Genomic DNA, 27213 nt, shown 5'->3' on the forward strand with positions numbered 1-27213 from the left:
CACTGCTGCACATGGAAGTAAGGTAGGATGGGGGTGGGGCGGGCCACATTCCTGGTCATGTGATTCATAATAAAACCCTTTAGATTTTCCCGGGAGCACTTGTTAGAGCCAATGTTCAGTGTTTGAGCCAATCAGAAGATGGGCTGGCAACATCCAGTAGCCCCTAAGCTAATATTTATAATATTATTAGCATAAGATCCTAAAGAAACTAAAATGTTGAATTTCAATTTTGTAATTCTGAATTCAATAAAATTACTATTTCAGTGGATTCACCTTTTCTCCCTGTAGTGTTGCCTTTCCCTGACTGGCATTTATTTATTTTAGTTTTCTTTTTTGCAGTGCTGTGCAGCTCCGGGAATCTTTGAGAGTCTGAGTCAGTGCAGCAGACTGACCTGATCTTGGCTAGCCTCTAAAACATACAATGCTGGTCTAAATTTGGAGGTCAGGGAACACTCACTCCTCATGTACACCTCCCCCGAGGCACCCGCCGAGGAAATAGGGCAGCCAGGGTATCCCTGCAATAAAGGATAAAAGAGACTTTTTCTCCACGCAGCTGATGACAAGTCCTTCGTTTGCCACCAAGCAGAACACACGGAGCAGAATTAAACCGGCCCGACACAGCGGCCGCGGCTGCTTTAGCTTAGCGCAACAGCATGACTGACCTTGGTGCGATGGCAGCCAGAGCCAGGCCTGGAATCACATCAAGCTGGTGTCACGTTAACAGTTCTGAAGAACTTTCAGACATGCAAAAGTCTTTATCAGGTTCAGGGTCTGATGATGATGATATCACACCTGTACCACAGCAGAAGCAGAGCTCTCAGGGTTGTTTCTGGGACTCAGATCACTGACAGACATTCTGGTTCTTATCTGTCCTTCCCCACAGAGGTCTGACCTCCACGCCAGACAATCCTTCTGGAGCAGTGGGAGGATCATCGGATCAGCTGTGATGGCTGCATCCCCAAGACCTCGACGATCTGCAGGAAGCTGAGCTTTTCACCCAAATGAAGATAGTGTTGGGAACATTGCAATCCTGAATGCTTCCAAAACCAGAACCTCTAAAGTTGATAAAGCCATCAACTCCTGCAGCCGGGTGGTTTTTCTCTTATTCGGTGGGATTTTGATAAAAGAAGTGGATCCAGGTGGGATCTGAAGAAGCTGGATTTGGTAAACAACTTTGAAACAGCAGTGAGCAGCTCTTTGGTCTGTAGAGGGGTGTAGATTTGGGAGTCATCTGCATAAGTGGCATATTTATAGCAACCAGGAGAGGCAGAATAAGCGCGCAGAGTATAACAAAGGCCCAAGGCAAGAGCCGTGAGGAACTCCATAACAGAGGAGAGCTGACCAAGGTTGACAGAAAGGTGGTGGGAAGATCTGAAGGATATCATGTTCATTACAATGACTGGAAAACAGTTCCATCTAAAACAGAGGTGTTCTTGATGAGGGGACAGAAGACAGCCTCCTGGGAAAACTGCAGCTGGTTGTTACCGTAAGAAGAGTCTCTCCAGCAGCGATGGAACCATCTGAATCCCTCAACCTGATGGCAGGAAGGATGGCAACAACTCACCCTAAAGCTGGAACCTTCTTTCTACTGCTAGACCTTAAATCTAAATATCAGTGAAAATAAATGATGTTGATTATCCAGGCGTGGGGGTGGACATCCAGACCAGTAGTTCCAGTCTGACCAGGGAGGAGCCCATTATCAGCACTCATTATCACACTTTCTGCCACTGAAAAAGAGTCTTTTTCCTAACACACGTTGTTGAAGTCCTCTTTTTTCAGGTGGTTCATTACCCCCCAGCAGAAATGCTCAGTCAGGTAGCAGAGTCGCCTTCTCAGCTGTGCAGGTTTATTGTTCAAGGTAGATGATTGACTGTGGCGCACTGGGAGCGTTTGATAATGTACCTGCTCCCTCAGGTGTCCGCATGATTGTCCAGCATCCACCACAGCCCCGTGCCTCCATCTGGCAGCTCATAACCTGATATTTAAGTGTCAAGACGTCAAGACTTCAGAAGAGAAATGGCTGAAAACGCGGAGCAGCTTGTCCTGGTTTAATCATCAGGAGTGTCTGTGGACTTTCAAATGCAGGAGACACGAGAGAGTCAGCACAGCCGCTTCCTCCTTCTGCTGTCGAGCCGAGGCTAAGAAATCACACACAGTCTTCCAGGAATTTGTCCCTCACAGCAGAGTTCCGGCTCCTCGTGGCTGCTTGGTGTTTCGGTATATGCGAACCAGATCTGAACGACTGCCATTGAACCTCTGAGCATTAACGATCTTTAACGGCAATCGGGATTAGGAGGCTTAATCGCACACCTTCAGTTGAAAAGTGCTTCTTGTTTTGCTGGGACAGCCCATCTCCCATCCCGGATCTCCTCCCTCCGGAGGGGGGGGGGGGTCGTCCAGATGGTGCAGCCAAACAATCCAAGAGTGCCGCCAGCGTCGACTGTCCCCATATAATCTGCTGCGGTTAATACCTGTAAACCTGCTGCTGTTGCTGTGTCTCAGAGATGCACATCAGTTCTCTTCCTCGTTCTTCTTCATGCAGTCCTTCATTGATCTGCTGACGTCACCACAGATGCAAAGAATGATCATATTTTGAGCTACTGCGTCAGCTGGAGAAGACATTTCTGTTGCCCCCCCTCCGGTTGTACTCCAGCGCCAGCAAACAGACTGTGTATGCGCACGCCTGTGTGTATGTAGGATGGTGTAGAATGAGTGTGAGGCAATGAGGCGTGCAACTGCAGTCACTTCTTGTTGTGTCACTGGGACACCTGTAAAATCTTTACAGCAGACACTGTGTCTCCAGCGGCACCACCGTGGGCTGGATGCTGGCAGATTGTGTTGGCTGAATGAACCAATTGCACGTCTGCATTTATAAACATCAGCATCACAGCTGGATGGAGTGCTAAACTGCTCATCAATGAGCTAAGATAAAGGTATAAATGGAACGATCCTCATTCGAAAGGATGATCCATCGAAGCCCAATTGAGTAGCATGAAGACGTGGACGTTAGTCATCCCTGCAAGTCTGACCTCTGTCATCCTCCCGCTGTTACTTGTAACACTCACGGGCTTTCATTAATCTACATATCTAAATATTTGCCGATTGGTTCACCTGGGAAGAAACTGTGGGTGCTCCTTGTGTCAAATATTTCCATTTGGCTTAAATTTACTTCACGTTTTAAGTTCAGGAACAAACTGAATGGAGAAAAATAACATTTGAAGGTGGGAACATTTTGAGCCCGCTTGATATTTCACTGAGGTTAACCTTTGACCTCTAAAAAGGGTTCTTCCTTGAGTTATGTTTGACATATGACAGGTGGGGGAGGGGAGGGGGGAGTCAAGTCTGATGTGTGACCTCATATGAAGGACGCCCTGAAAACATGCCTGCAGCTGCGATACAGACATGAGCAGCACATGAGGATAAACACTATCAGATGTCACCTGCTCTTCAGTCCTGCTGACAGCAAATAAACAACAGATCTCTCAGGTGTGACTGAGATGTGAGTGAGGAAGAGTCAGGACCAGCCTGCAGGACGGATCTGCAGTCCAGTCCAGTCCATGTGAGTCCATTCCATTCCATTCCATTCCATTCCATTCCAGTCCAGTCCAGTCCAGTCCAGTCCAGTCCAGTCTAGTCCAGTCTAGTCCAGTCCAAACCTTTTTGTTTAGAACCATCAGCACACTATTGAAACTGGGACCTGCTGTCAGCAGTAGCACAGCTCCTCTGTAAACGCTCTGGGTCGTCCTGCAGCACTGAAGAAGAAGCTGCTGTCTCAATGTGCCGTTCTGCCGATGTGAAATTTGGAATCATAAGGTTTTCCAGGCTGTCAGAAGCCTGTAGCTGTTGCTATGGTTTCATCAATATTACCAGTAATTCCTGATGTGTTGACTTTATTTCAACCAAACGCTATTGTTTCATTACACAGCTAACTCCTCTTGGACTGTCCCACATGCCGTAGAACCAATGTGACATCAATTTAGTATAAAAGTAGTATAGTATAAAATTCTAGAGAGTTGGAAATCCAGGTGGTTTCTTTAATATTCCACACTGAATAAACTGCAACAATCAGAGGGAAAAACCAAAGAATCTAAAAAGCATCTTCTGTAAAGGCTGATATTTGTCTCCTGATGTTTTTGGCTGCACCTGAACACACCATAAAGATAAGTCTAATAAACAACCATTTCTGTCACACACACACACACACGCACACGCACGCACACACACACACACACACACACACACACACACACACACGCACACACACACACACACACACACACACACACACACACACACACACACACACACACACAGTATAGAACATGATGGACGCTTCCTCCCTGTATGACAGCAGGTTGTCGCAGTGACTAGCATGACCAGCAGCCTGTACAGTTGTCAGATAGCATTAGCTCAACATGGTCCAGACATGGGCGGCGCCAGGCCGTACGCACTCCCGTGGTCTCTAGAGGCGGCGCTGCTGAGGGTATTTTTAGATGGTGCCACCTTATAAGCGCAGCGTGGTCGCATCACATCTGTGTGATCTCAGTGCTTCTTGCACTGAGGCTCTGTGCCCTTTTACCAGCCTAAGGTCAGCCGGCATACACAACACAGATTCACTGTGACATTTGCCAAAACCCCAATGTTGTGTGAGTGTCATCCTGCCTTTCACTAATTTCGTTTTGTCAAAGTTGACAGCTTTGGTTAAAATGTTTTATTACAGTTAAAAAGCATTATTTTTCAGTTGTTTGGGTAGCATGAACAAATTATTTAGCAGCTCTATCAAAAAGCTAAATCTACTTCATCGTTTATTTAGGCTTAAAATCGTAGAGATGACGGAGAAAAGAAAGAGAGGACACATCTATGTAAGGTCATGTTAAGCCTACTTTAAATGATCAAAGAAATATTGTTAAATATTAACTTCTAAATTTAATTCTGAGGGTAAACACATTCACCACAGTCACATCCATCTTGTTAGCATGAAAGTTAAATTTGGCTAGCTATACAACCAGTATATTTAGCCACCAGCGCAGTGAATAATGCTAATCTGGGGTTCTATAAAGCTCCCATGTCGCTGATGCTGGCGGTAACACTGATGATTGGATTCCTCCATTGTAGAAACCCTCCAAAAATAAATCAGATTTTTCAAATAGCACTAATGCCTGTTTCAGTTGTTTAACTGCCAGTAATCCCAGTAGAAAACATGCAGTATAAGCTCCTCCTTGACCTTGACCCTGACCTTTGCAGTGAACCGCAATCAGCTTTTAAACGGTTTGACAGCAAACATGCTCGTGTTTGGACAAATGTAAAGATACAGCCTGTAAGAGAGCGCGTGTAAAACTGAGCTCATCTACATGATCCAAATACATAATAGATGATGTGCAGCAGAATCAAAGGCTGCAGACGGAGAACTCTCAGAGGCAAGCAGAGCAGCTGCAGAAGAGCAGAGACTGAGAACAAATCCCAGTTCCATCTTCTGTCTGCTTATCCCTCCATAACATCCCCCAGTTAGGCTTACTGGTTTGGTTAATTAGACAATGATATTTGTTCTGGTACAAGTGTCCCACCATTGGGGTTACCTGCAGGTTGGCAGCAATTAACCCAGCCAGTGTCACTGTTGCCCCTCATTCAGCGTCACTGTTGCCCCTCATTCTTGGAAGTTTTAGGACTTTTCCACACTGAAGGGTGTGTCTGTGCTGTCTGATCATGTTAGATGTATAGCTGAGGAAGAACATCACTAACTTTACATTTCCTCTGGTTACGCCAGCGGAAGGCGTCAAATGAAGCGTATCAAACAGATCTGAGCTAAGAGCTAAAACTGGATCGTTTGTTCCTATTAAACGGCGTTCCTGCTTTTGCGTGACATGAGGCACAACCATCGTTAACACCCCAGTTAGAAGCCAATCAAGGTCACCTCACATGAAGCAGAATGGAACTCTGCCCCTGAGCACTTTCTCCTGTGCACGTGCAAAAACAATCAGATCCATGTCTGGATTTCCCAGCCAGTCCAGTTTAACACAGTCAGACAAACCAGACGAGTTCCGCCTGACGAACAAATGGCAGAGACCAGAGATATTACACCGTTTCTCATGTGGGACAAATATTCTGACATTTTAGAATCTAAATAATTCAGCATTAGTTTTAAGAGACAAGCTGGAGCTTCATCTTTTCACCTGGATTAAATATTAAAAACAAAAGTTTTATAGTTCAGGCTTCTGCATCTGGAACAGACTTTAATTTGTTCTCAACAGAGTTGGTGCTTGGAGGGAAGCTGGACTACAAGGAAGTAAACATTATATTTAAAACAGAGACAAAGCAAAAGGTTTTCCCCATTTGGTTCAGTTTATGAATGAGTTCAAGGTCTCTATTTGGGTCAGATGAGCAGAGCAGATGAGGAGAACATGAAGAGCAGATGAGGAGCAGGTGAAGAGCTAATGAGGAGCAAATGAAGAGCAGATCAGATGCAGGTGAAGAGCAAATGAGATGCAGATAAAGAGCAGATAAAGAGCAGGTGAAGAGCAGATGAAGAGGAGGTGGAGAGCAAATGAGGAGCAAATGCAACACAGATGAAGAGAAAATAACCAACAAATGAAGAGCAGAGCAGATGAGATGCAGATTAAGAGCAGATAAGGAGCAGATGAAGAGCAGATGAAGAGGAGGTGGAGAGCAAATGAGGAGCAAATGAAGAGCAGATGAAAAGCAGATGAGGAGCAGGTGAAGAATAGATTAGATGCAGATGAAGAGCAAATGCAACACAGATGAAGAGCAGATAACCAACAGATGGAGAGCAGAGCAGATGAGATGCAGTTGAGGAGCAGATGAGATGCAGATGAGGAGCAGATAAAGAACAGATGAAGAGCAGATGAGGAGCAGATGAAGAGCAGATGAAGAGCAAAACTCCAAGGAAATTTGTTGATGAATAAAAGGACAGAAGGATGATGATGAAGAGACAGTAAACTGAAGAGGCATTCAGGTGAAGAATAGCACTGGGACAGAGAGCAGAGACCTAGTCCAGGAGGCCTAATGCTCACACTGATACAGCTTCATCTCTTCCTCATCCATCCAGCAGAACAGCCTGCCAAAAACACCCTGAAACCCTAAAAGATGTCATGTGATGGTTTGACTGTAATCAAGAATGCAGACTCAACTGCATTGTCACCGCTTCTCCAGCCCCCAAATATCCAACAATGCTTGTGGTTCTACGTGTGTAGAACGTACAGAGGAACATGTGAGGACTCACATTGTCTGTTCTGAGCTTCTTGGCGGGGCAGCCTCCATCCACAGGATGTAGCATGTAATAGAGCCGCACTTTGTTGGCGTGTTTACGACTCTGCAAGACAAAGAAAATTTACTTTGTGAGTGATCAGAGAGGTAGAATCTTCTCTCAGCCAACATCAAAAGACAGGCTGGAATCTTCATGTTTGTCATACAAGGATTCAAAGATTGTTTACATCTTGTGCACAGTTACAGGAGGTGAGGCCACAAAAACACGACTTTAAAGGTTACAATCACAGAAAGTCCGAGGCCTGTGAGGCCTCAGACCTTCTGGAGCTTCTGATCAGGCCTGCAGGGCCATTTGACATCTTTCAGGTCAAGAACTCCTCCACGTATGCTTCCAAGTAGGAGGAAAGCCTGAGGCAGATCCAGAACTTGCTGGGGGGGCTGTTGGCCCTGCTTTGTTCCATCTGGCTGTGGAAGCTTTGGTGGGATCTGGAGAGTGTTGCTGGGGATGCCTGGAACGCCCAGCCACGACAACCCCACCAATGAATGGAGGGAACAGGCGCAGCGCTTGTCCTGCCCACAAATCCGAGGTGGAGCTGATATAAAAATAAGCATTATGAACGCTGGAGCAGTCAGAACTGTGCTGAGTATAAACGGTCCTGATAATTACTGTAATCTGCTAATGATACCATGAGAGGAAATTACTGACACTTAAGTGTCTTGCTTTCACGAATCAGCTCAACTCCAATAAAACACACTTGTCAGAGCTAAAGGCCAAGAGCTGAGTCATAACATACAGTTCCTCCATGGAAAATCCAAAATCCTGCTGCCAATTAAAACTGAAGCTGGACTCCTCATTAGAGGGACATGACCACCGTCTGAGATGGACAAGATGAGGGTTGGGATGGCCCCACAAACATCCGTCAGACCTTCCCGTCAACACAACATGGTTCGATACCATTTTGGGTCAGGTCGTTTCAAACCACAGCTTTTTATTGTGACAATTTTATTTCAGATGGTGGCAGAAAAACAGTAAAGATGCTGTAAATGATGTCAGAGTAGAAAAACCAAAAATGTCTCCGAAAACAATCACAGTTAACATTTAAAGAGTTCCTGGTCCAACATAAAAACAGTCTACAAAGAAGGTTGTAGAAGGGGGTTTCTTCTAAGCTCTGAGTAAATAACAAGTAAAAACACAGAAAAATGTGACCACAATGAACACCCCCACCCCCCCACACACACACTCACACACACCTTCACTCCTCCTGTTGTCAGCATTTAGACCATGATCTTCAATTCTCATTAATGTAGCATTAGCATTAGCTAAACATAAATCAGCGGCTCATCAGTAACCTCCAACAATGACCTTTGTGACTTTTAACAGGACATGGTGGAGCTTTTTTTTAATTTCACATGTTTGCTGGTGAACTATGTTTTCATTTCTCAAAATATATTTCATTGTTACTCAAAGAAAATGTTCCCACTTTTTTGAAGTCTGTGAAAGAAAACTTTGTCATAAAGTATCATTTTAACACCTGATTCAAAGGGTAGAGGGGTTTAAGGCTGTTGGTTGACCGATCTTGTCATGTCACTCAGAGAAGGTCACTGAAGCAGCGTTTGCAGGTATTCTCTGTATTGTTTCCTTTTTTTAATTTGTAAATACTTCTGTTTCGTATCATTTCAATCTGAATTAGTCACTTTTTGCACACCAGGAGGCACAAAAAGGAATACATCAAACGTTATCCAACGGCGTCTCCAGACTGTCAGCAGGAAAGACGCGCTGTACTACACAGGCATCGCGGTGTTGCTACGTCGCCCATCAGCTTCTCCTCTCAAGGACACAACGGCCCAACTCATCCGCCTGGTCGACCTGCAGGAATCTGTTTTGCTGACAGCGATTCAAGGCTTTTCTGCCAACATTTAAGTCATCACATGTTCAAATCAGACAAAAGCTCGAGACAAGACAAAAGCTTCGGAAAGTGATTTTAGCACAAAGGAACAAGAGCAGAGCGCGTCGGCATTTAAACCTCGGGTTATTTTCGGAACGCGAGGTGCTTCTGTTCACTGCGGATTAGCGTAGAATTGCTGCAGAAGTTTCAAAGAAGAAGCATTTCTGATCAGTCCACCGGCTTCTCATCTATGGACCGCAGGAATGGATGCCATGGCAACGTTAGCATACACAAGCATTTGGAGAACCTCGGGATTATCTCTGAATTTGTTTTGGGGGCTTACATATCAGATTTGCCTATTGCCAACATCGGTGTCACAAACCAGGAATCAGGAAACATCTTTTCGTTTGAGAGCTGCTTTATTTCTGGAGGGAACATGCGCTCAGGCGCAGCAGCTCTGCACCTCCATCGTCCGTAGTGCTCGTTCCTGTTCACGGACCAGAGGAGTGAACTCAGCTCTGAGATGGTACCGCAGCTCCAGCACAGTCAGCTGACTACGCTTTAAAAAGCAAGTGGACGTCGGTAAGAGAGGGAAGCTCACACACACGTGACGTGAGTGAAGAGTCTCTATAGTGCATCGGCCTCACACCAGTGCTGAGCCATGTTCCATCTCCCCCCTGCTCTCACTGTACAGTAACCATAAAACTTGTTTCAGGAGAGTGTGGGTTATTTTGGCCTTTTGGATCTCAGAGTCAAAATCATGGGATCACAATGGTCATTCCTGTACCTGAATGATTGTGTGGTTGAACTGATGCCTGTATCCTCTCTGTGCCAGTAAAACCAGTACAGATGTCTCAGAGACGTGCGTGGGCATGTATGTAGGGGTGCAGTCGTTGCTATGGTTACTCTGAAGAAATTTATTGTCACTGACTGGTGGTTTGTATTCACAGACTCACTTCCTGAAACATCTCGTGGAGCATCAGGACATCATAGAAGGAGGAGGAGCAAAGATGTATGAAGGAAGAAGCAGACAGAGAGGACGAAGCATCTCCGGTCGTCCCTCGTCTTCAGAAAACCTCGGGTGCGAAATTGTGCCTGCTTGCTGTGAAACGCTACAGCACAGACACGGTTATCACGGCTCTTTGATCACCCCACCTCCCGGCTCAGGTTGACCTCTCTTACACAACTCGATGCACCTCCGCTCATTCTAGTCAAACCTAAGAGTTTTTTATCCAAACGGAGCCCCGAGTGGTGGCGCGCCATTGGTGTTGCTGAGGTCCCATTGATTCCAGACGGTCTGACAGGAGCCGCCGTGACCGAGGTCAGGTATGAGTCCTGACACCGTGGCTGCCGCTGCCTCTACCCCCTCCAGCACCCGACAACCATCTCCAGTGCAAAGAACCATGGGAAAGGAAATCGCAACAGCCAGCACTCACACAGGCGCATGAATCACTCGTTTGCACCGTTCACACAGGCAACCCCCGCGGCTTCGCTGGGAATGCATCATGGTTGAGATGTGTCGCTCCAGAGGTGCCACTATTTCACCCTCTGTGAGCCGCCGTCACTGGAAGGTTCAGGCCAGAGTGGTTGGGTTGATGGGATTCAGAATGATTTCCATCACTGCTGAGGGAACAGAAGCAGGCAGGACTGAGAGGAAGAGCCGGAGCGCCGTCACCGAAGCGGGGGCCACTCGTGTCACCCGCAGAGTAAATCCTGTCTGCGTTCGGCTGCTTCACCTGAATAAAACCAGATGAAAGCAGGTTTAAACGCGTCTCTGAAGCACTGGCAGATTTAGACGTAAAGAGTAAATATGACATCGGCGGCCGCTTCACTCTGACAGCTTCCAGGATAATCGCCACCTCGGTTCCCCAGAGCTCACAGCACTTTTGTTCTCACCATCAGATTTCACAACACTTCCTCCTGAAATGTGGCGCAACGAACACAAAGCAAAGGCTGCCTTCTTCTTCTGTCTGAGCTACATCACAAACCCCAAAATTAACTGCAGGAAAACAATATTAGAACTGATGATTTCAGTCTGCTGACGGGCAAACCGTGTGTTTGAGACCCCCCATAATTAGCAGAATCTGTGTGTTTTTCACAATTTTGATTGCTTCATTTATCAGACGAGACACTGAGGACGTGAGCAACGGGCTACACTTTTAAACATCCCATCTCTGTCAAGCTCCATAATATTGACATGTGCAATCTTCCTCTTTATGAAGCAACAAAGAAAACAATGTTTCCTAATCTTCAAAGGCTGAAACATATGTTAATGACTTTAATTTATCACTAAACACAGTGTTTATGGAGCTCTGCATCCTCGGCACTTATCCGCCGCAGCCGGAACGCCGACAATTATGCCAGCATGCAACAGCCTCATTCAGAGCTGCACTGGAGGCGAATCGCAACCGTCCAAATGCAGCTCGTTGTTTTGAATCTGTGCCTGGCAGGGCTGCGAGCACATGTGTTGGCGGGGGCTGTGGGGGGGTTATCGCCAAATTAAAACCCTGCCTGGGATTATGAGCTGAGTCATCCTGAAAGAATTTCAGTCTCAATGCGAGTGTGAATCTGCGTCTCTGGCACGTTTCATTTGCCACGCTCCGCAGGCTCATCGCATCCCTGTCAGGAAGATTCTGACCTGTTTTTGCTGGTTTCATCGTCTCTGGGAGGCGAGAGGGCCGCTGCACCTCCGTGAGAGCCCACCAGAGCCTGTGTTTAAAGGCAGGACTAACAACAGATCTCTCAGGACGTTTTCCATTAATAACCCCTCCTTTATGCCACTGTTTCCCTGCGAGACAGCCTGTTAATTAAACTGTGTAAACAGCAGCAAAGAATAAAACAGGCTGAGCATCTCTGAGGTGCCGTTTTCTGCTTACGCTTGAAGCTCTGGGCCACTTTCCTTACTGCCGATGTGCTTTAATCACCGTCTCCACGAAGGCTATTGTCAGTTTATAAAGTGCTGTCGGGCCAAAGTGTTGGCAGTTGAAGTCGACACATACGAGTGTGAACGTCTGCATCCAGATGATGTGAGGATGTTGATGCAGGACGCTCCTTTAGAGCGAATTTGCTTTTAATGGTTTGGAAACAGCTGTTGCTGTTGTGACCACTGAAGAAGTCAGGGTGAAATATAATGGATATGTTTGTTTTTCTCTGATATGTCTTTTCCTCTCCACACCAACCAGAGCTAACAGCTAACTTCTGGAACTCTTCAAATATCAGCAGCCAACAGGGTGATTCAGTCTCATTTCACTATTGAAGATTATTTTCTGTCAGCACTTCAAATGGCTAATATTTCCATCCCATTAACCCCGGAGCCCATGAAACTGACAGGAGATGATGGATGGGAGAGCTGCAGACAAGAAACAGCCTCTAAGACACCCTGAAACTGTGAGGAGACTTCAGGGGTCTAATGAAGCAGGAGGAGTAATTAAGGAGGGATCGTCTTAACTACTTTCTTTATTTATCACAGTTTTAAGTGATGACAGCAGCAAGAAGCAACATTTCTCATCAGGAGAGAAGAGTTATACTCTTATCTGTCGGAGTACTGGCATCATCCACACCGTGACTTCGTTACCAACGATGCTGCCAACACTCGTGCTGATGACAGCGAGGCTCTGCTGTGTTTCCCATCTGAACTGGAGGGCAACTGTGAGTACTCACACTGAGCTCCTGAGCTTCACTAATCCTCTCCCCCTCCAAAAAATCAATATTTACAAAGGTCAAACAGAGCGGGAATGGAAAATGCAGATTAGCTCATCAATAACCGACACGCAGTCCTGCGCCCACGTGCTGCCAGTTGGCGTTGAGGCCGCTGAAGTTGTGGCGGCAGAGGTGGGAGGGGCAGATGCTCACTGTTTGTTCAACTGAAGGCTGTAAAAGGTCATGTTGGAGCAACATCAGTCAGGAGAAACAGAATTCAAGTAAAAATGTTTTAAACCCAGTTCTGCAGAACATTTTGATGTTGTGACGGTTCCCGAGGTAGCGGTGCCAGCGTGAGCAGATGATGGAGCACCCATGGGCCTGGTTGCCCCGCCCACATCCTAGCTTGCACTCATGAGGGGTAACTTGAAAGTCTGCGAATGTGTTGGACACTCACAGGAAGTCCTCAAACACGGACAAAAGCAGCTGAATCAGGTAATTAGATGATTTAGATGTTGAGCTGCTGGTCTCATGTTCTCCTGTTCCTCCCTGAGGCATCAACTGCTGCTGAGAAAAGAAGGTTTGAGTCTTTAAATAAACCTCAGCCTGCACTGATCCTCTCAGCCTGACAGACACTTGCTGCTGTGAACAGCAGCAAAAGTAATTATGAAAATGAAGAAGAGGGTTTCGTTCTTCAGATCTGCAGAATCTGGAGAAACATCTGCATGAATAAATGCAGCTATCTAACTAAGCTATCTAACTATCAACAGCAGAGCTCCAAAACTAGTGGATATAAATTAAAAGCACTGTCTTTTCTATTCTTGTTTTTTGCCATTAAGATTTGCCCCTCAGGCAAAGTGCTCCAGCAGACTGTAAATCTTCGGCAGCAGAAAGCGACATTTAGCACAGCTAAAGATAAATGTCTTCAGTCTCTGAAAGTGTGGACTCTCAATCATGTTCTGCAAATGTGGCCTTTTGGCCCACAAGACAAGTAAATAAATATCAGTTTGTGACAGTGACAAACATGCATGTTCTACCACAAACATCTGCTGTTTTGATATTGTGAAGACCTGAACTCTCAGGAGCAGAAGGAAGATCTGGAGCTCGATTGAAGAAGCTCGATCACAGTGGCCACGTAGTAGCTGTTGAGCTCAGCGCTGACCTCCAGAGCAGCTGGAGGATCTCCAATCCCATATCAGTGGCTCACAATGGCTGACACCTACACACATGAAGGTTCCTCTGATCTGAACACTGAGGTGTTGGAGTGCCGTCTGCTGGGAAAGAGAAGCTGATGGTGTTAGGATGGATGCGTTTGTTCACACCTGCATTTGCTTCGTTGCGTGCTTCCTCCACATCCTACCTGCACATGTGCATTTCTAATCCCACGTCTCACTACGGAGCATTGTCGGGTCACCCGCTGTTCTATTTTCTCTGATCCAGAAGTGGCTCTTCCGAAGCGTTTGCGAGCCCATCAGGAGATGCTGCAGCTCAGTGCAACATTCAAAGAGATGGATGCATAAATTAGCCTGAGCCGCCAGAGCCTTTGAACTGTGGCGGTTCTGATCCCCTCCGCAGAGCCGAGCCGGCTTTGCTGTGTTTGAATGGCTGGTTTTAAAGATCAATTACATCTCCAGGCTCCAGCATCACAGGACCACAGTTTAGAATTCCATTAAAAGCTGAATGACAGTGATGATGTTAATGTGGGGAGAATGAGCAAACCAACCTACAGGATTAACACTGAAATGGCTTGCTTTGGCCTAAAAACACATTTGAATCCACACGTGATGTCACCATCGGCGCTCTTTTTACTCTCCCACTTTTACACTGGTTTCATAAATCTGCTGCATGTCGGCCTTCATTACGTTTGTGTGGATGAACCCTGTCATCTGCAGATCCACCATTAAAACACAAACATTTCATCTCTAAGAAAGGCTCTTCTTCAGATGACACAACAGCTGTAATGGTGACACGCTCTATTCCAATCTACAGAGGAAGATTTCAGATCTGAGCTGTTCTGATACTGAGATACACATCAGGGACGATTAGAGCTCTTCAGCTCCGGCTTCACATCCTGTCAGCTTCTCCTCAGAGACTTCATTTATATCACAGGCTCAATATTCATCAAAGCGGCCAGAGATGTTTGCTGCCACTTCAAAGATTCAAGCTGCAAACGAGAAAGAAGAGGAAAAAGACAAAGCTTCCAAGCCTCGGCCTTGCCCTCTGAAAGTTTGCGCAGCACTTCCTCCATCTCAAGTTCTCGCTGTCATCTGTACGGCTCACACACGTCAGCATGCATTAGGAGCAGAACCCAAATATTCCTCCTCTCCAGGAGGCAACAGCCAAGTGCTGCTTTCAGCATTCACACAATAACAAAATAAATATTTCATCTGAGATGGTGCAGCCACTTCCTGTCTCCTGCCATGCCCTGAAGAACGATGCAGCTTTTCCTGTTGTTGCAGAATGCCCTGCAGGAGCTCTGACTCCTTAAGAGGATAAGTTGAAGGCAAAGTGAAGAAAACTTGAACAGGAAGAAGTTGAAATTTTATGTTGATTTCATAACCCAGAAGGTTCCGTCGTGGAGATCAGTGAGGACTGCGGTCTTCACGGGCCCGTTAAGCTCGAGCTGATGGAGCCATGTGGGTTTGGTTCATCAGGCTTTAATAGGCAGACATTAAAACCATCACAGAGCTGCAACTCGAATGGCTGGAACACTCACAATGAAACAGCAAGGATTCTGTAGAAAGCAGTAATTCCAAGTCAGATATAAATCCCGAAGAAGAGCAGAACTTAAGCATTTAAGAAGCTGCAGCAGCAGAACTGGCATCAGCTGCACAGCTGGAGGTGCCGACAATGCAGGAAGGTTTTTTAACTGTGAATCCACATCTGAAGGCACAATTCAGCTCTCTTCTGCAGCTCCCATCTGCAGCAGCTAATGCTAACAAGCCCGTTAGTGGTGTAAACACGATCCCGAGAGCAGAATCAGATCCAGCAATAACACGTAAAACAAGAATAAAAAAGGGTTTTACTGTTCCTCCAGCTGGAGACGTCACGCTAACGAGCTAACGAATGGAAATGTCAAGTACTCAATTCTGACTCATCGCTCGCCTTTATCTCTTTGTGAATGTATTCTTACACATTTTTTCTGAAAAGCTTCATCCACATAGTGTGAATTTAAAGCATTTAGACATACTTGGCTTGTTTACGCTGAGCACAGAACATTTGAATGAAGCTGTTTTCTTTTAAAAGTATCTTTATCACTGGAGCACAAATTTCAAATGTTGCTGATATTGTTCTTCTGTTTCCATCATTAAGGTTTGATGGAATAAATAAGTGGCTCCACTCAGGTGTGCTGTGTGACTGTCAGCTGCAGGGCTCAGGTGTTGGGACCCATGAAGCCTCTCCGGGGGTCGTGAGCCTCTCATTCAGTCAGACAAAGTGTGGAATGTGGTGGGAGGTCATGTGAGTGGGCGTCCTCACCTCATAATGGGCGACCCGCTGGGACTCGGAGATGAGCTGAGCGCTGCACACTTTGCAGTAGCTGTCTGTGAAAAGCCCCTGGTCCACCTCTGTTGACTTCATCTGGAGGAGGACACAAACAGTTAGAACCGGACGTGAGCCGAGGACATCTGAGGTGAGGTGTCCAAAGACTGAAGCTCAGCTCAAATCTCAAAGAAAAATGTGTAAAACTGCAGATGAGGGCTTGACTTAGTGATTACATCACTGATAGACCACCCTAGTGACTGGTTGTAGAATAGCTGCCTCATATTCCAGGTTCTCAAACTATGTTTGTCGGTTCAGGGTCACAGTAGAAGGAGCAACATTCTAGAATCCATACAGGGGTTCAACAAATATCTTTCTCAAATCAAATTACATTAAAACAACATGGATTCTAATTATTTCACGTATGTACCATTATTAATGAATTATAAATCTGCACAAATCTATTCTAAATCGATTCTAAATCTGCACAAATGAACAGAAGCCATATCCTGCACATGAGGCCAGACAGTTAAATCTTTGTCCCAGAGCCTCCCTCTCTGCCCCAGTGAGGAGGAGAAACAAACTACACCAGCAAAATCCAGCAAGCAAACAATAATTTCATTTCATACTTGCATAAGCGCTAATCAATATTTCATTACGTCAAGCATTTAAGTTAGTGACAGACACTGAGCAGCTTTTGCAAGTAATGACTCAGAAACATTTCATCTCAAACCGCCTGAAACTTCGGGTTGCTCAGCCAAAATGACATTTGACAACAATGAATTAATAAGGGCTGTTTGTTTCTGTTGTTTTAACATTAAAGACAAAGGAGGAATGTGCTGCCTTCAGGGACAAACAGCCGATTCGTCCTCACGGCTTCTTGCCAGTGTCTCTTCCTCTCATCTTTCTGCTCAACTCCTCTTCTCCTCCTCTGCTCCTCTGTCCATCCTCAGGTGGGACCCCATCTGAGCGTTATTCTGCTCCAGGTTTCCTCTTGTTCAAGTGAAGTAAATACTTGCTGTGTTTTATTGGACAGGCCCACAATTGGCTAAATTGCACTCTAAAGAGCACTAAAGTTAAAAAAAAAGAAAAGAATTTTAAACCTCGATGACTTTTGTGTGTCCACGTGCACATATCTGACATTCTGCACTGAATTCTCCTGCTCTAACTAAAAGGTACTGCTAAAGGTGCTTGGTTTCAGTTAGCGGGACGCTGAGATCCTCTGAGTGTTTCCTGAGCAGATGTTGTTTCATGCAGGTTTGCAGAGCTTTTTCGCCACCTCTGACTTCCAAGGCTCTTCTCGCTTCAATGTTGTCTCACCTGTATTTTGAAAGGCTATTGCGTTTCCTGTGGTTGTTGCTTCTTCTGTGTTTGATTCACGCGTCCTCCTTACACCATCCAGGAAACATCAACAGAGTTACTGTGAGGTAAAAGTCAACAAATGCTCCTGATTTCAGCATCTTTAGCTGACTTTTTTTTAGATGGATCCAAGTGATCGGAGTGACCAGAAGGATCAGCTTGTCCGTGGTCCTGGTGCATTACTTCATTTTATAGATGAGACTTTGGTGGGCAGATGAGTAAAAGTGGTGCTGCTGGTTCTTCATGTTCCTGGAACAGCAGGAACAGTTGTTATCAGCATCACCGCTCTTTTAAACCATTTTCTCGTGTACGTGAGGTTTCTTAAGCTAAACACGACAGCCCAGTGACGAAGTTCTGCAGGAACAGATTGATAAATAAATCAGTGTCGACACTTTTATCCTTCTGATTCCACTGAACAACACAAACGAAACTTGTGTCCTTTTCCTGTTTTGTGTTTTGCCAGTTTTATTTATCTTTTACTATAAAGGAGCTTGAGATTGTCTGTGTAAATTCTCAGTCATCCAGGTCATTGTATCCAAGGTAGTTTTCTCTGTCAACTGGACTGGGTTTCTTCTCTTGAAGACGTTTCGCCTTCTATCCAGAAGGCTTCTTCAGTTCTGAACTCGCTTTCAAGCTCTCTCCCCAGCGATTTCAGAACTGAAGAAGCCTTCTGGATAGAAGGCGAAACGTCTTCAAGAGAAGAAACCCAGTCCAGTTGACAGAGAAAACTACCTTGGAGCTTGAGATTCTTTTCTTGTTACAATTTCAATTTCACGGCTGTTCTGTGATTTAGTGTTTTCTTGGTTTGTTTTGATGTAATTTGGCTCCAGCAGCTGAATATCAGCAAAACCCCTGAAATAATCCTGCCTGCGTACGTGCGTGCCTAAGTGTGCATGCTGTCTTTAAGAATTAAAGTTGCCCTTTGTTGGTAGCAGCATCTACTGTGCTGACCTTCATCATCTCCTCCTCTCCATCACTGAAGCATCAGTTTTGTTTCTTCCCGTCGTGCAGCTCCGGTTGGTTGTGGTTGATTCTCTGCTCGGGTCTCAGACCAGACTGGGACGTGAGAATGGAGCTGTCCTTCTGCTGGTGTCATTTCCAGTGCAGGCTCTTCCTGTGCTAGGAGAGCTGGTCTTTAAAGATCAGATACTGATGACTGAACTGCAGAAAACAGCTGGTGGGTTTATGATTGTGTCACCGCTTGATCTAGTTACTCCAGATGAAAATGAGCATTTTTTCTGGGCATCTGATTTAGAGGAGAGTCAACCGCTCGCAATTACAGCCGAGCATCTGACAGTGAAATCCATTAATGTAATGAATGGGTGGCCGAGGGGGCGGAGCCTGAACCAAAGCCACTCTGGAGAATAAATGAATCCTCTAAACTGCCCCTTATGGGTCAGGGAGGTGCTGAGGGTCCATCACACTACATCGTTCACACACACCTCTGAGCAGATTGGGGGCTCCGTGTGGCCACAAGTCATGTGACCCTTGTTCTCAGTGATCAGGTCACATGACCAACAGAATCCAGAACTAAAACATGCTTAGAACGTATCTGTAGTTGTTTGGAATAAAGTTCATCAGCAGTTTGATGTTGCGGCACCGTGGCCATAAATCTGAGCAGCTGTTAATTGAAAACGTTACTTGCCAGTCCGCAGCTCATAAAGCAGCCTGGAGGTGAACACAAAGGCCTGCTAATCCCTCTACAGATGAAGAACAGGTTTATTTATTCATTTATGTCTGCAGAGATGGTCTTTAAGCTCAGTTAGAGTAGGTTAACAATCCAGAATCAAATGCCAGGTTGCTCTAAATTCACAAGAGTTGGTAGAACTTGGAAAGTTGGGAAGGTAGGGTTAGCTATTTTCCACTTACTTGTGCAATACATGCACACACGGAAATGGACACTTTGATGCAATTTATTTGGTGCAAGAACCTCATCCTCATTCTCTTTTTTTTTAATGTGCTGCTGGAATTTTTAAATTTCCACCAAGATGAATTTGAAGTTGAAGTTATAGTTGAAGAACATCCTGCGGTTCCACAGGATCTCTTGTAGAATGAACACACACTGAGGATGATGGGGTGAAGACCTTCCTCTGTCTCCCCGGGCAGAGTAAATGCATCCTTTATCTGTTATATATCAAATCATGAAGGAGGAAAAAACATCAGCATCAGCTGCTTTAGGCATCAATGAAGGTCATAAACTTTAAAAAATATCATCTCAAAATTCTCTCAGAACCAACTCTTCCAAACTCTTCCTTACTGCTATCAGACTATTCCTGACTTCCAGACTGCTCAAAGACTCTTTCTTACTGATTCCTGACTCTTCCTGCCTACTCCCAGACTCTTCCTGACTCTTCCTGTCTGCTCCCAGACTTTTCCTGCCTGCTCCCAGACCCTTCCCCACTCTTTGTGCCTGCTCCCAGACTCTTCTTGACTCTTCCTGCCTACTCCCAGACTCTTCCTGACTCTCCCAGGCTTCTGTGTTCTGACCCGGCTTTGTCTATCTGCCACTGTATAATTTCTAGGCCACAGGAAGTCAGAACACTGCCTCATGTGTTGTGTGTTGTGTTCGTGACCTGCGTCTACAGATGTGGAACCGTTAGCTGGTGCTCTGGGAAGCCTGTCTGCTCTTCAGTGATTTGGTCAGGCTGGTGTTCTGCCAGCACAGCCATTTAGGGCAAATGTTGAGTCTGCATGACAATAAAATTGTGGTCGGCCTAATGAGACATATTTGATTTAGTCAGAGCAACAAAGACAAATAATCTGATGCCAGCAAAGAATTACAGCGCAGACCTGTTGAAGCAGCTAAAGCTAAACTGCTGAGAAGTCCGGCCCACACGGATCTGATGGGTGCATTCGATCCAAAATGTTGGGCAAGTCTGAGTTTTAGAAGAGTTTACAAGGCAAAACATAGATTTCATCAGATTCCATCAGAGTTTAAACTCTAATCATCAGGCTGTTAAGTTAATTCAGAACTTCATTCTGTTTTTTCCTGAGAGAATGAGGGTCACGAACAGTCGACACCTTTCAGAACATCTGCTCTAGATGTGTCAACACCCACAGAACAGCTCACTCACATCCAGCTTCCTCATCATCTTTATCCACCCATTTTTCAACCCAACCAAAGGAGAAGCACTGTGAAATCCATGTGAGAGAAACATCTTCACTCCCTAGTGCTGGAACCTGGTTCTGCTGGACCACAGAGATAATCTAATCTCCAGCTAATGGAGAAGAAAGAAGTTTGTGGTCTGTCCTTGTTGGGCACTGAAACACCAGCAGGAAGGGCATTGAATCATCTCCTCTAATCTGCAGGATTAAAAAAATGATGTCCAAATCAGACTGTAAAGTATTATTATACAAACTTAATCAATGCGAAGGTGTGTGAATGGTCTATTTATAAAGTTCCTCTCCAAGATCTGAATAATGTGGATGGAAGAGCTCCAAACTTCTGCACAAAGGCAACAGAAGGTAATAACATCAAACAATTATTGATGACGTGAAAGCTGCAAACTCTGATATTTATAGCTGTCACAGACGCTCAGAAGGCAGATGGAGGAAAATAAATGTTGCTTTCTCCCACTTGAGGCTCAAAATAGAAGCTGGCTTGAGGGGCTGGAAGAGCCACCGGAAATGTTTAAGATATGATGAGTTTGTTTGGAAATGGTTGTTGTTTTGGTGAAGAAGCTCCAGACGTGCTAAGACGGAGACCCCTGCTGGTCGAGAGGTGATCTGCACGCTCTCCTGCAAAACCCGGGCAGAGAGGACGAGAGCTTTTAAACTGGAATATCGCGCACGGATCGCGCACAGAAAAGATCTGCTGCTTTTCTGAAAATTAAAAATTACAGTTTCTATTGATGGTCACCCAGGCAATTGACTATTTGACATATTTGAAGGTGGTGCCATGACCAACGAGTCAAAAGCAAACAGCGAATTTACTCAGTAAATTCGGATAAAAGAGCAGAGAAAAGAGCTGCTGCTGGCTGGGCCAGAGTCAGAGGAAACGGTCAAAACGTTGTACCGTCAGGAAAAAGTAAAAGATCAAAAACAAAATTTCCCCCAAAATATAAGGACAATAAACTGGGACATTGATATAAAAGAGATCTGAACGAAAAAGACCCCGTACCACACAGTTTTTACATTAGATTCTCTTTTTGTGGTGTTGATGCATCAAAAAGAAGAGAAAGGCAGTTTTCCCTGGGAGTTTCCTGAACATATACCAATAAAGTTGCAACTTCGTGACTAAAGTCTGTGATTTTCTGAGCTCGGCTTCTGTGTCTTTATTTTCTTGCTTTGCTTGTTTCACCTCTAATGTCACCTTGGCGGAAGCGTCCTGCTGCCGGACAGGTGTTCTGTTTACACTCCATCGTCATGCTGAGGAGGATGATGGAATTCTCTCTGTGAATACTGAACTTCAACCCCGACATCGTGTATCGACACCTTCGCACGGTATTGGGGAACAGCCCCCCCAGTTGACCGCAGCAACAACAACAGTGATTTCATCGAGGACAAGCATCAGTATGCAACACGACAACTATGATTTTCCAACAAAGAATCGTCAACATAAAGTCAGACAACGCAGGCGCGCACGCTCCTCCTCAGCAGAGAGACGCGGCAGCCGCAGAAGCCACAGGCGGGATGAAAGTACCTGTAACTCCACGCTGTAGCCCTGATAGACGTGCGTCGGGAACACCGCCAGCTGATGTTGGAGGGATACTGTATAATCCATGAAACGGAGGAGGCTGCTGACTGGTGACGGCGCAGAGCGGGAGGCGCGTCTGCTGCTGGCGGCGCTTCTGCCGCGCGGTAGTACGACGCGCCGCCGCGCTCCGCCCCGCCGCGCTACCATTGGCCGCGCGGCGCGCGTTCATTCACCCGCGTTAGCTGGTGTCCTGCACCAGAACCCAAACGCGCGCACGCACACGCGAGAGCGAGCTCAGGATTTATGGAATAAATGTAATTTCTAGTCTAAATTTGGTGATATAGAATCTGATATTATTGATTAAACATGTAGACTGATAAGATATCAGATAAAATAAGAAAAAACATATATGAGTAAAAAAAATCTTAGTTAATGAAATGAAAATACCTTCTGGGCTATGAAAAATGAAGAGTGTAAAAAAAATGCAAAACACGATTTTTCAATATGGCTTTTAGGCAAATGTAATTTTTAAATTAAAAATGATCTCAGTAACTCTGCTTGAATGTTTCTGCTTAGGTTCTATTAACTAGGTCACTATATTGGGTCAGAATTCAGTTGGGGGGGGGGGGGGGGGGGGCTCAGGTCCAGACGGTGGCGCTGTTAAAACATCAACAACCATGAGGGGTCAGTGCCATGAATGGGGTCAACTACTCCATGTGAGCAAAACACCAAACTCACGGGTAGGAAATGGAGCTGTGAGAAGCTCTAACCCAGGTTGGACTCTTTTCTTTACCCAGTGGAAGAGATTCCCTGTCTACGAGATGGAGGAGGGGTTGAACATCAAAGGCTTCCTCTTGTAGACAATTTCCTAAAACCTCGAATCCTCGCTGCCCACATATCTGATGGAGCATGAGCAGAATATGGGTCACTCCTAAAGGTTGTGGGGACGTGGGTGCTCCCCCCTCTGGTAATGAAATACCATTTTCACCAGCCTCCCAGAGGAATAAGACATTTCTCCTGAGCTGGAGCCTGAAGGAGGTGACGTTCTTCTGAAGGCAGCAGGCGGCTGCAATGAGGCATTACAAAGCTGCCGGGCTGGCCTGGTTCAAGGCCGTCACCCTCGCCGGGATCCTATCGGTCATTTCCTGTAACCCCTAGCAACCACTCAGTCAGTGAGGGTAACACTGAGACTAGGCGGGAAAGTCAGCAACAGATTTGATACTTTCAAAGGACACAAGAAGCTTTTTGATATTTTAAATATTTGAGGCAATAAGAGGAAACATTGGACCGTATTTATCGTGAATATCACGAGAAATAAATGTCCTCTATCTGTGAGCGATGCATCTTGACAGGTGAAATAGGACTTCAGTGATGGAGCAGACAGACTGACGGATGGACGGATGGCAGAAAGACAGAGCGGAGTGAAGAAGTTAATGTTCGCTAACGTCTGGAGGACGCTGTATCTGAGCACTAAAGCAACAACGCAAACAAACCGTGAATAACCTTCAATGGCATCATTGGTGATCAGAGTTAGGTTATAGACTCAGTCTAGACAGGAAGGAGTTCTGACTTGTTCCACATCCAGTTGCCAGGAGGCGCCTGCAGCAACATGACCAAATTAGCTATTAGCATTAGCTTTCGCGCGGTAGTCTCCCCGTATAACGAAACAGGAAGTGAACAGGAAGGCTGTGCGTGAAGAGAAAAGGTGGTTCCGTCAATATCTCAGATATGAGATGTTGCTGCGTACAGGATAATGGCGCATGCTGCAGTATTGCATTACAGAGCAGATGACACAATAAATATTTCATCACACGCCACCTCTGGGTGTTTTATTACTGCCTCCACAGACATGACAACTTTCTTACCTGAAGCTTTAGAGGAAACAGCAGCTTCAGGTTGTTGTTGAGGCTGTTTTGTTCTTGAGTCCATATGAAAGAGTTCTGGACCGTTCGGGTCAAATATAAGGCAGCTTTAGCATTTTCCCCTCCTTTAAATTCTGTGAGTTGACTGTCACAGTTGACTAGTGAATTTGATTGTATCCTCCCTCGCTTGGCTCTTCAATAATGCAGCTCTTTGATTTATATTCGGCACAGAGCTGCTGGTAAGCGTGCGGAGATGTCTGGTCGCACTCAGGCACTCCAACGTGGGTTTGATTGAAATTACGCACCAGACGATTGCTCGCATGTGCTGCAATTATAGGATGGTGGCGAGTCTGAGGGGCTTGGAGGGTTGATGAGAAAATCAGTTTGCTGGAGGTAGAGGAGTGTTGAGGGAAGGCTGATGATGTCGTCAGAGATGTGACCCTCAGGGTTTACGGTCAGAAACAAGCGCTAACAGAGAAGGCGACCCAGGCATGATTAGAAGCCTGCGGAGCACAGGCCCAGATGTTGGCGTGTTGTCCTCCTCTCCGTGGCTGTGCCTGCCATGTGATGGCTGACAGGCTCCAGCGAGGCAGTGGCACCCCGCTGTGACAGCCAACGGGCTCGTCTTCATCGGCAGCAACCGTTAACTCCTGTTCCTGTCATTAATCCTCTTGTTTCACCAGCGTCTGTGCTGCGATGAATGGAAGGTTCACTCGGATGAATCCCTGTTTTATTTAACAGGATTTCCATTTCAGAGACGTTTCTGCTCGTGCGGACGTGTCACGGCTGTTTAAAATGATTCCTGGGCCTCGCTGAAGGCGTGTAAATAGTGTTTGTATGGAAATGAGCGTGAATGTGCGCACGGGAGCACAGACATGCTGACTGCTGACATGCGTCCCACTGTAACCAGTCCAAACGGTCCTGAAGCTTCTCCTGCTTCTGTGGACTTTGGTCCTCTGGACCCGTTAGAGTGTAAAAGTGTCGAGTTAGGGTAAAACCTTAGGTCACGTGAGGGCATAAATGGGCTGAAACATCAGTTAACTTGTATTCATGTTTCCTGGTTTGATGGATGAAACTGGGATAGAAAAGGTGGTTCTGAGGAACTCTAATGAAACGTGTAGGTTTGCATATAATCCTACTTGAATACGCACTCATGAAAGAACCATGTGCGTGTCCACACATGCACATTCCATGCAACATATATTTATTTGCATATAGCGCGTAGCTTCATCTTTACGCCACAGAACCACGCGTCACGCATCACATTACATGAGAACGTGGCCCACTTCAGCCCACTTCCTGTTGGCTGCAAACCTTCCTCCTCCTGCAGCTGCTGCAGGTCACTTCCTTTGTGATTTATGCCTTCATGACAAATATTTCTCACTTCATTTGCTCCTGAAACGATTGCTGTCAGGGTGGTCGGCCCTGATGGACCTTTCTGAGCTAGAGGTTTTCAGCAGCCAACGGGTCAGATCAATGGAAACTCGGCTGAGTTCCGACCGCAGGGGAAAAGTGGTTGAGGCCCTGTGAAATTGGGAGCAGCGAATCAGCCTCTGAACAGCTCGGCGGTCATCCAGGAGAACATCTGTATCGTCCAAAATTAATGGGATGGTCAGTCATGGTTCACGTCTGCTAATGGGTTCTGTAGGTTCTGTAGATGAAACCAAAGCCTTGAAGGAAATTCTGTCCCTGCATATTGCTGCCAGAAACCCCACATCTGCTGATGTGACTGTTGGAGATGCCCTGACATGAGTTCAGCGTACCCTGCTGAGCAGGGCAACACAGGATGGGGTGACACTGGGTGGGGCAACACAGGGAGGGGTGACACAGGGAGGGGCCAGGTGATGTAGGGTGGGGCGATGCGGGGAGGGGCAACTTAACATCCAAAAACAAAGGCCTTTGACATCATGGTGTGTTTGGGATGGTGCGTTCAATCATGGTAGGACAAACCAGGAGAAAAACATTTGACAATCGTGTGGCTGAAAACCTCTTACGGCTCTAAACTGGGGCTGAACCTGGAGTCCAAATTTAGATGTGAAGAATTATTTCGAAAAACTGGGACGTGAATAGGAAAGTTCCTCGGGGAAGAGGCAGAATCTGATAAAATTCTTCTCCCAGCTGAAAAACATTCCACTCATTTGATAAATTAAATCTCCGTGAGGACAAACGCATCAGTTGAGCTGAAGACGGCGACCACGGCCTGGAGTGATGTATCAAACTGATTGGCCTCCATTCCCCTGCTCATTGGTTTTGTTTGTGCAGTTTTGTTGCTGTCCATCACAGGATTCACTGTCCCAGACCAGCAGGTCCACACAGCCCCCCCCCGCCCCCCCCCCCCCCCCCACCGTGGTGATGGAGCTGCTGTAGACGGACATAGTAAATCGGCGCTGACATGACGGGATTGCTGGTTATTCTCCGCTCATCCTCGGCCCTTCAGAGCCACTGATGAGGGTTCTAGCGCAACAAGGCCCAGAACAGCAGGAATGTCTCGGAACGTTAGTGATGTATTGGTCGAGGAATCGGTTCTGTTAGCTACCAGAAATTCAATGACCATTGATGACACTCATTTAATGAGCGATTTTATGTATTATTTCTGGCATCACACATCTAATTAATGCAGCAGTTCATCCTAGGAGAAGCAGCACAGCTTCAGATTCCACCAGCTAGCAGTGAGCTAACAGCTGCTAATTAATGGCTCACCTTGTTGGTACAGGATCACCCAGGCTGGTGGATGTAATAGGAACCACTCCAACTGATCAATACAGTTAAACATGCCATCAATCACTTTGTCACGTGGACGCGAGGCTCCGCCCACTTTCACATGCGACGACGTCCTTTGGGACTAACTTTGACAAAATGAAGGCCTTTCTGTTTTTAATTGTGAGATCCTGAACGAGTCTGGCCTGGGTGTGAGGCAACACCGCCATCTTCGGGTATTCTGGTGATATAACAGATCAGTGTTCACACTCGCCTCTAACTTGGGGCATAATTTACGATTAATTTGCATTAATTTAACGTCTCAGGATTGCAACAGTGTATTTGCACTAAAATAAGCATATAAACAGCGTGATTGAATTTAAAACATCTTCATGAAGGAGTAAATAAAACATTATTTATATGAAAAAATCTC

At 45.9% G+C, this 27213-nt stretch overlaps 1 protein-coding gene across 2 annotated transcripts in view; it reads right to left on the reverse strand.

Annotated features, from left to right (window-relative positions):
• The window catches only part of zmat4a (zinc finger, matrin-type 4a), a 42431-nt gene extending 20066 nt beyond the window's left edge, over window positions 1-22365 (reverse strand). For both annotated transcript variants that reach the window (XM_029830225.1, XM_029830224.1), the window contains exons 1-3: window positions 22228-22365; window positions 16224-16325; window positions 7238-7327 (exon numbers count right to left, since the gene is read on the reverse strand). In XM_029830225.1, coding sequence (XP_029686085.1) covers window positions 7238-7327; window positions 16224-16325; window positions 22228-22308 — 273 coding nt within the window. In that variant the 5' untranslated portion in view covers window positions 22309-22365. The remainder of the gene's footprint in view (window positions 1-7237; window positions 7328-16223; window positions 16326-22227) is intronic.
• Between the last annotated feature and the right edge of the window lie 4848 nt (window positions 22366-27213).

This window comes from Takifugu rubripes, chromosome 21, assembly GCF_901000725.2.
Source record: "Takifugu rubripes chromosome 21, fTakRub1.2, whole genome shotgun sequence".
Lineage (NCBI taxonomy): Eukaryota > Metazoa > Chordata > Actinopteri > Tetraodontiformes > Tetraodontidae > Takifugu > Takifugu rubripes.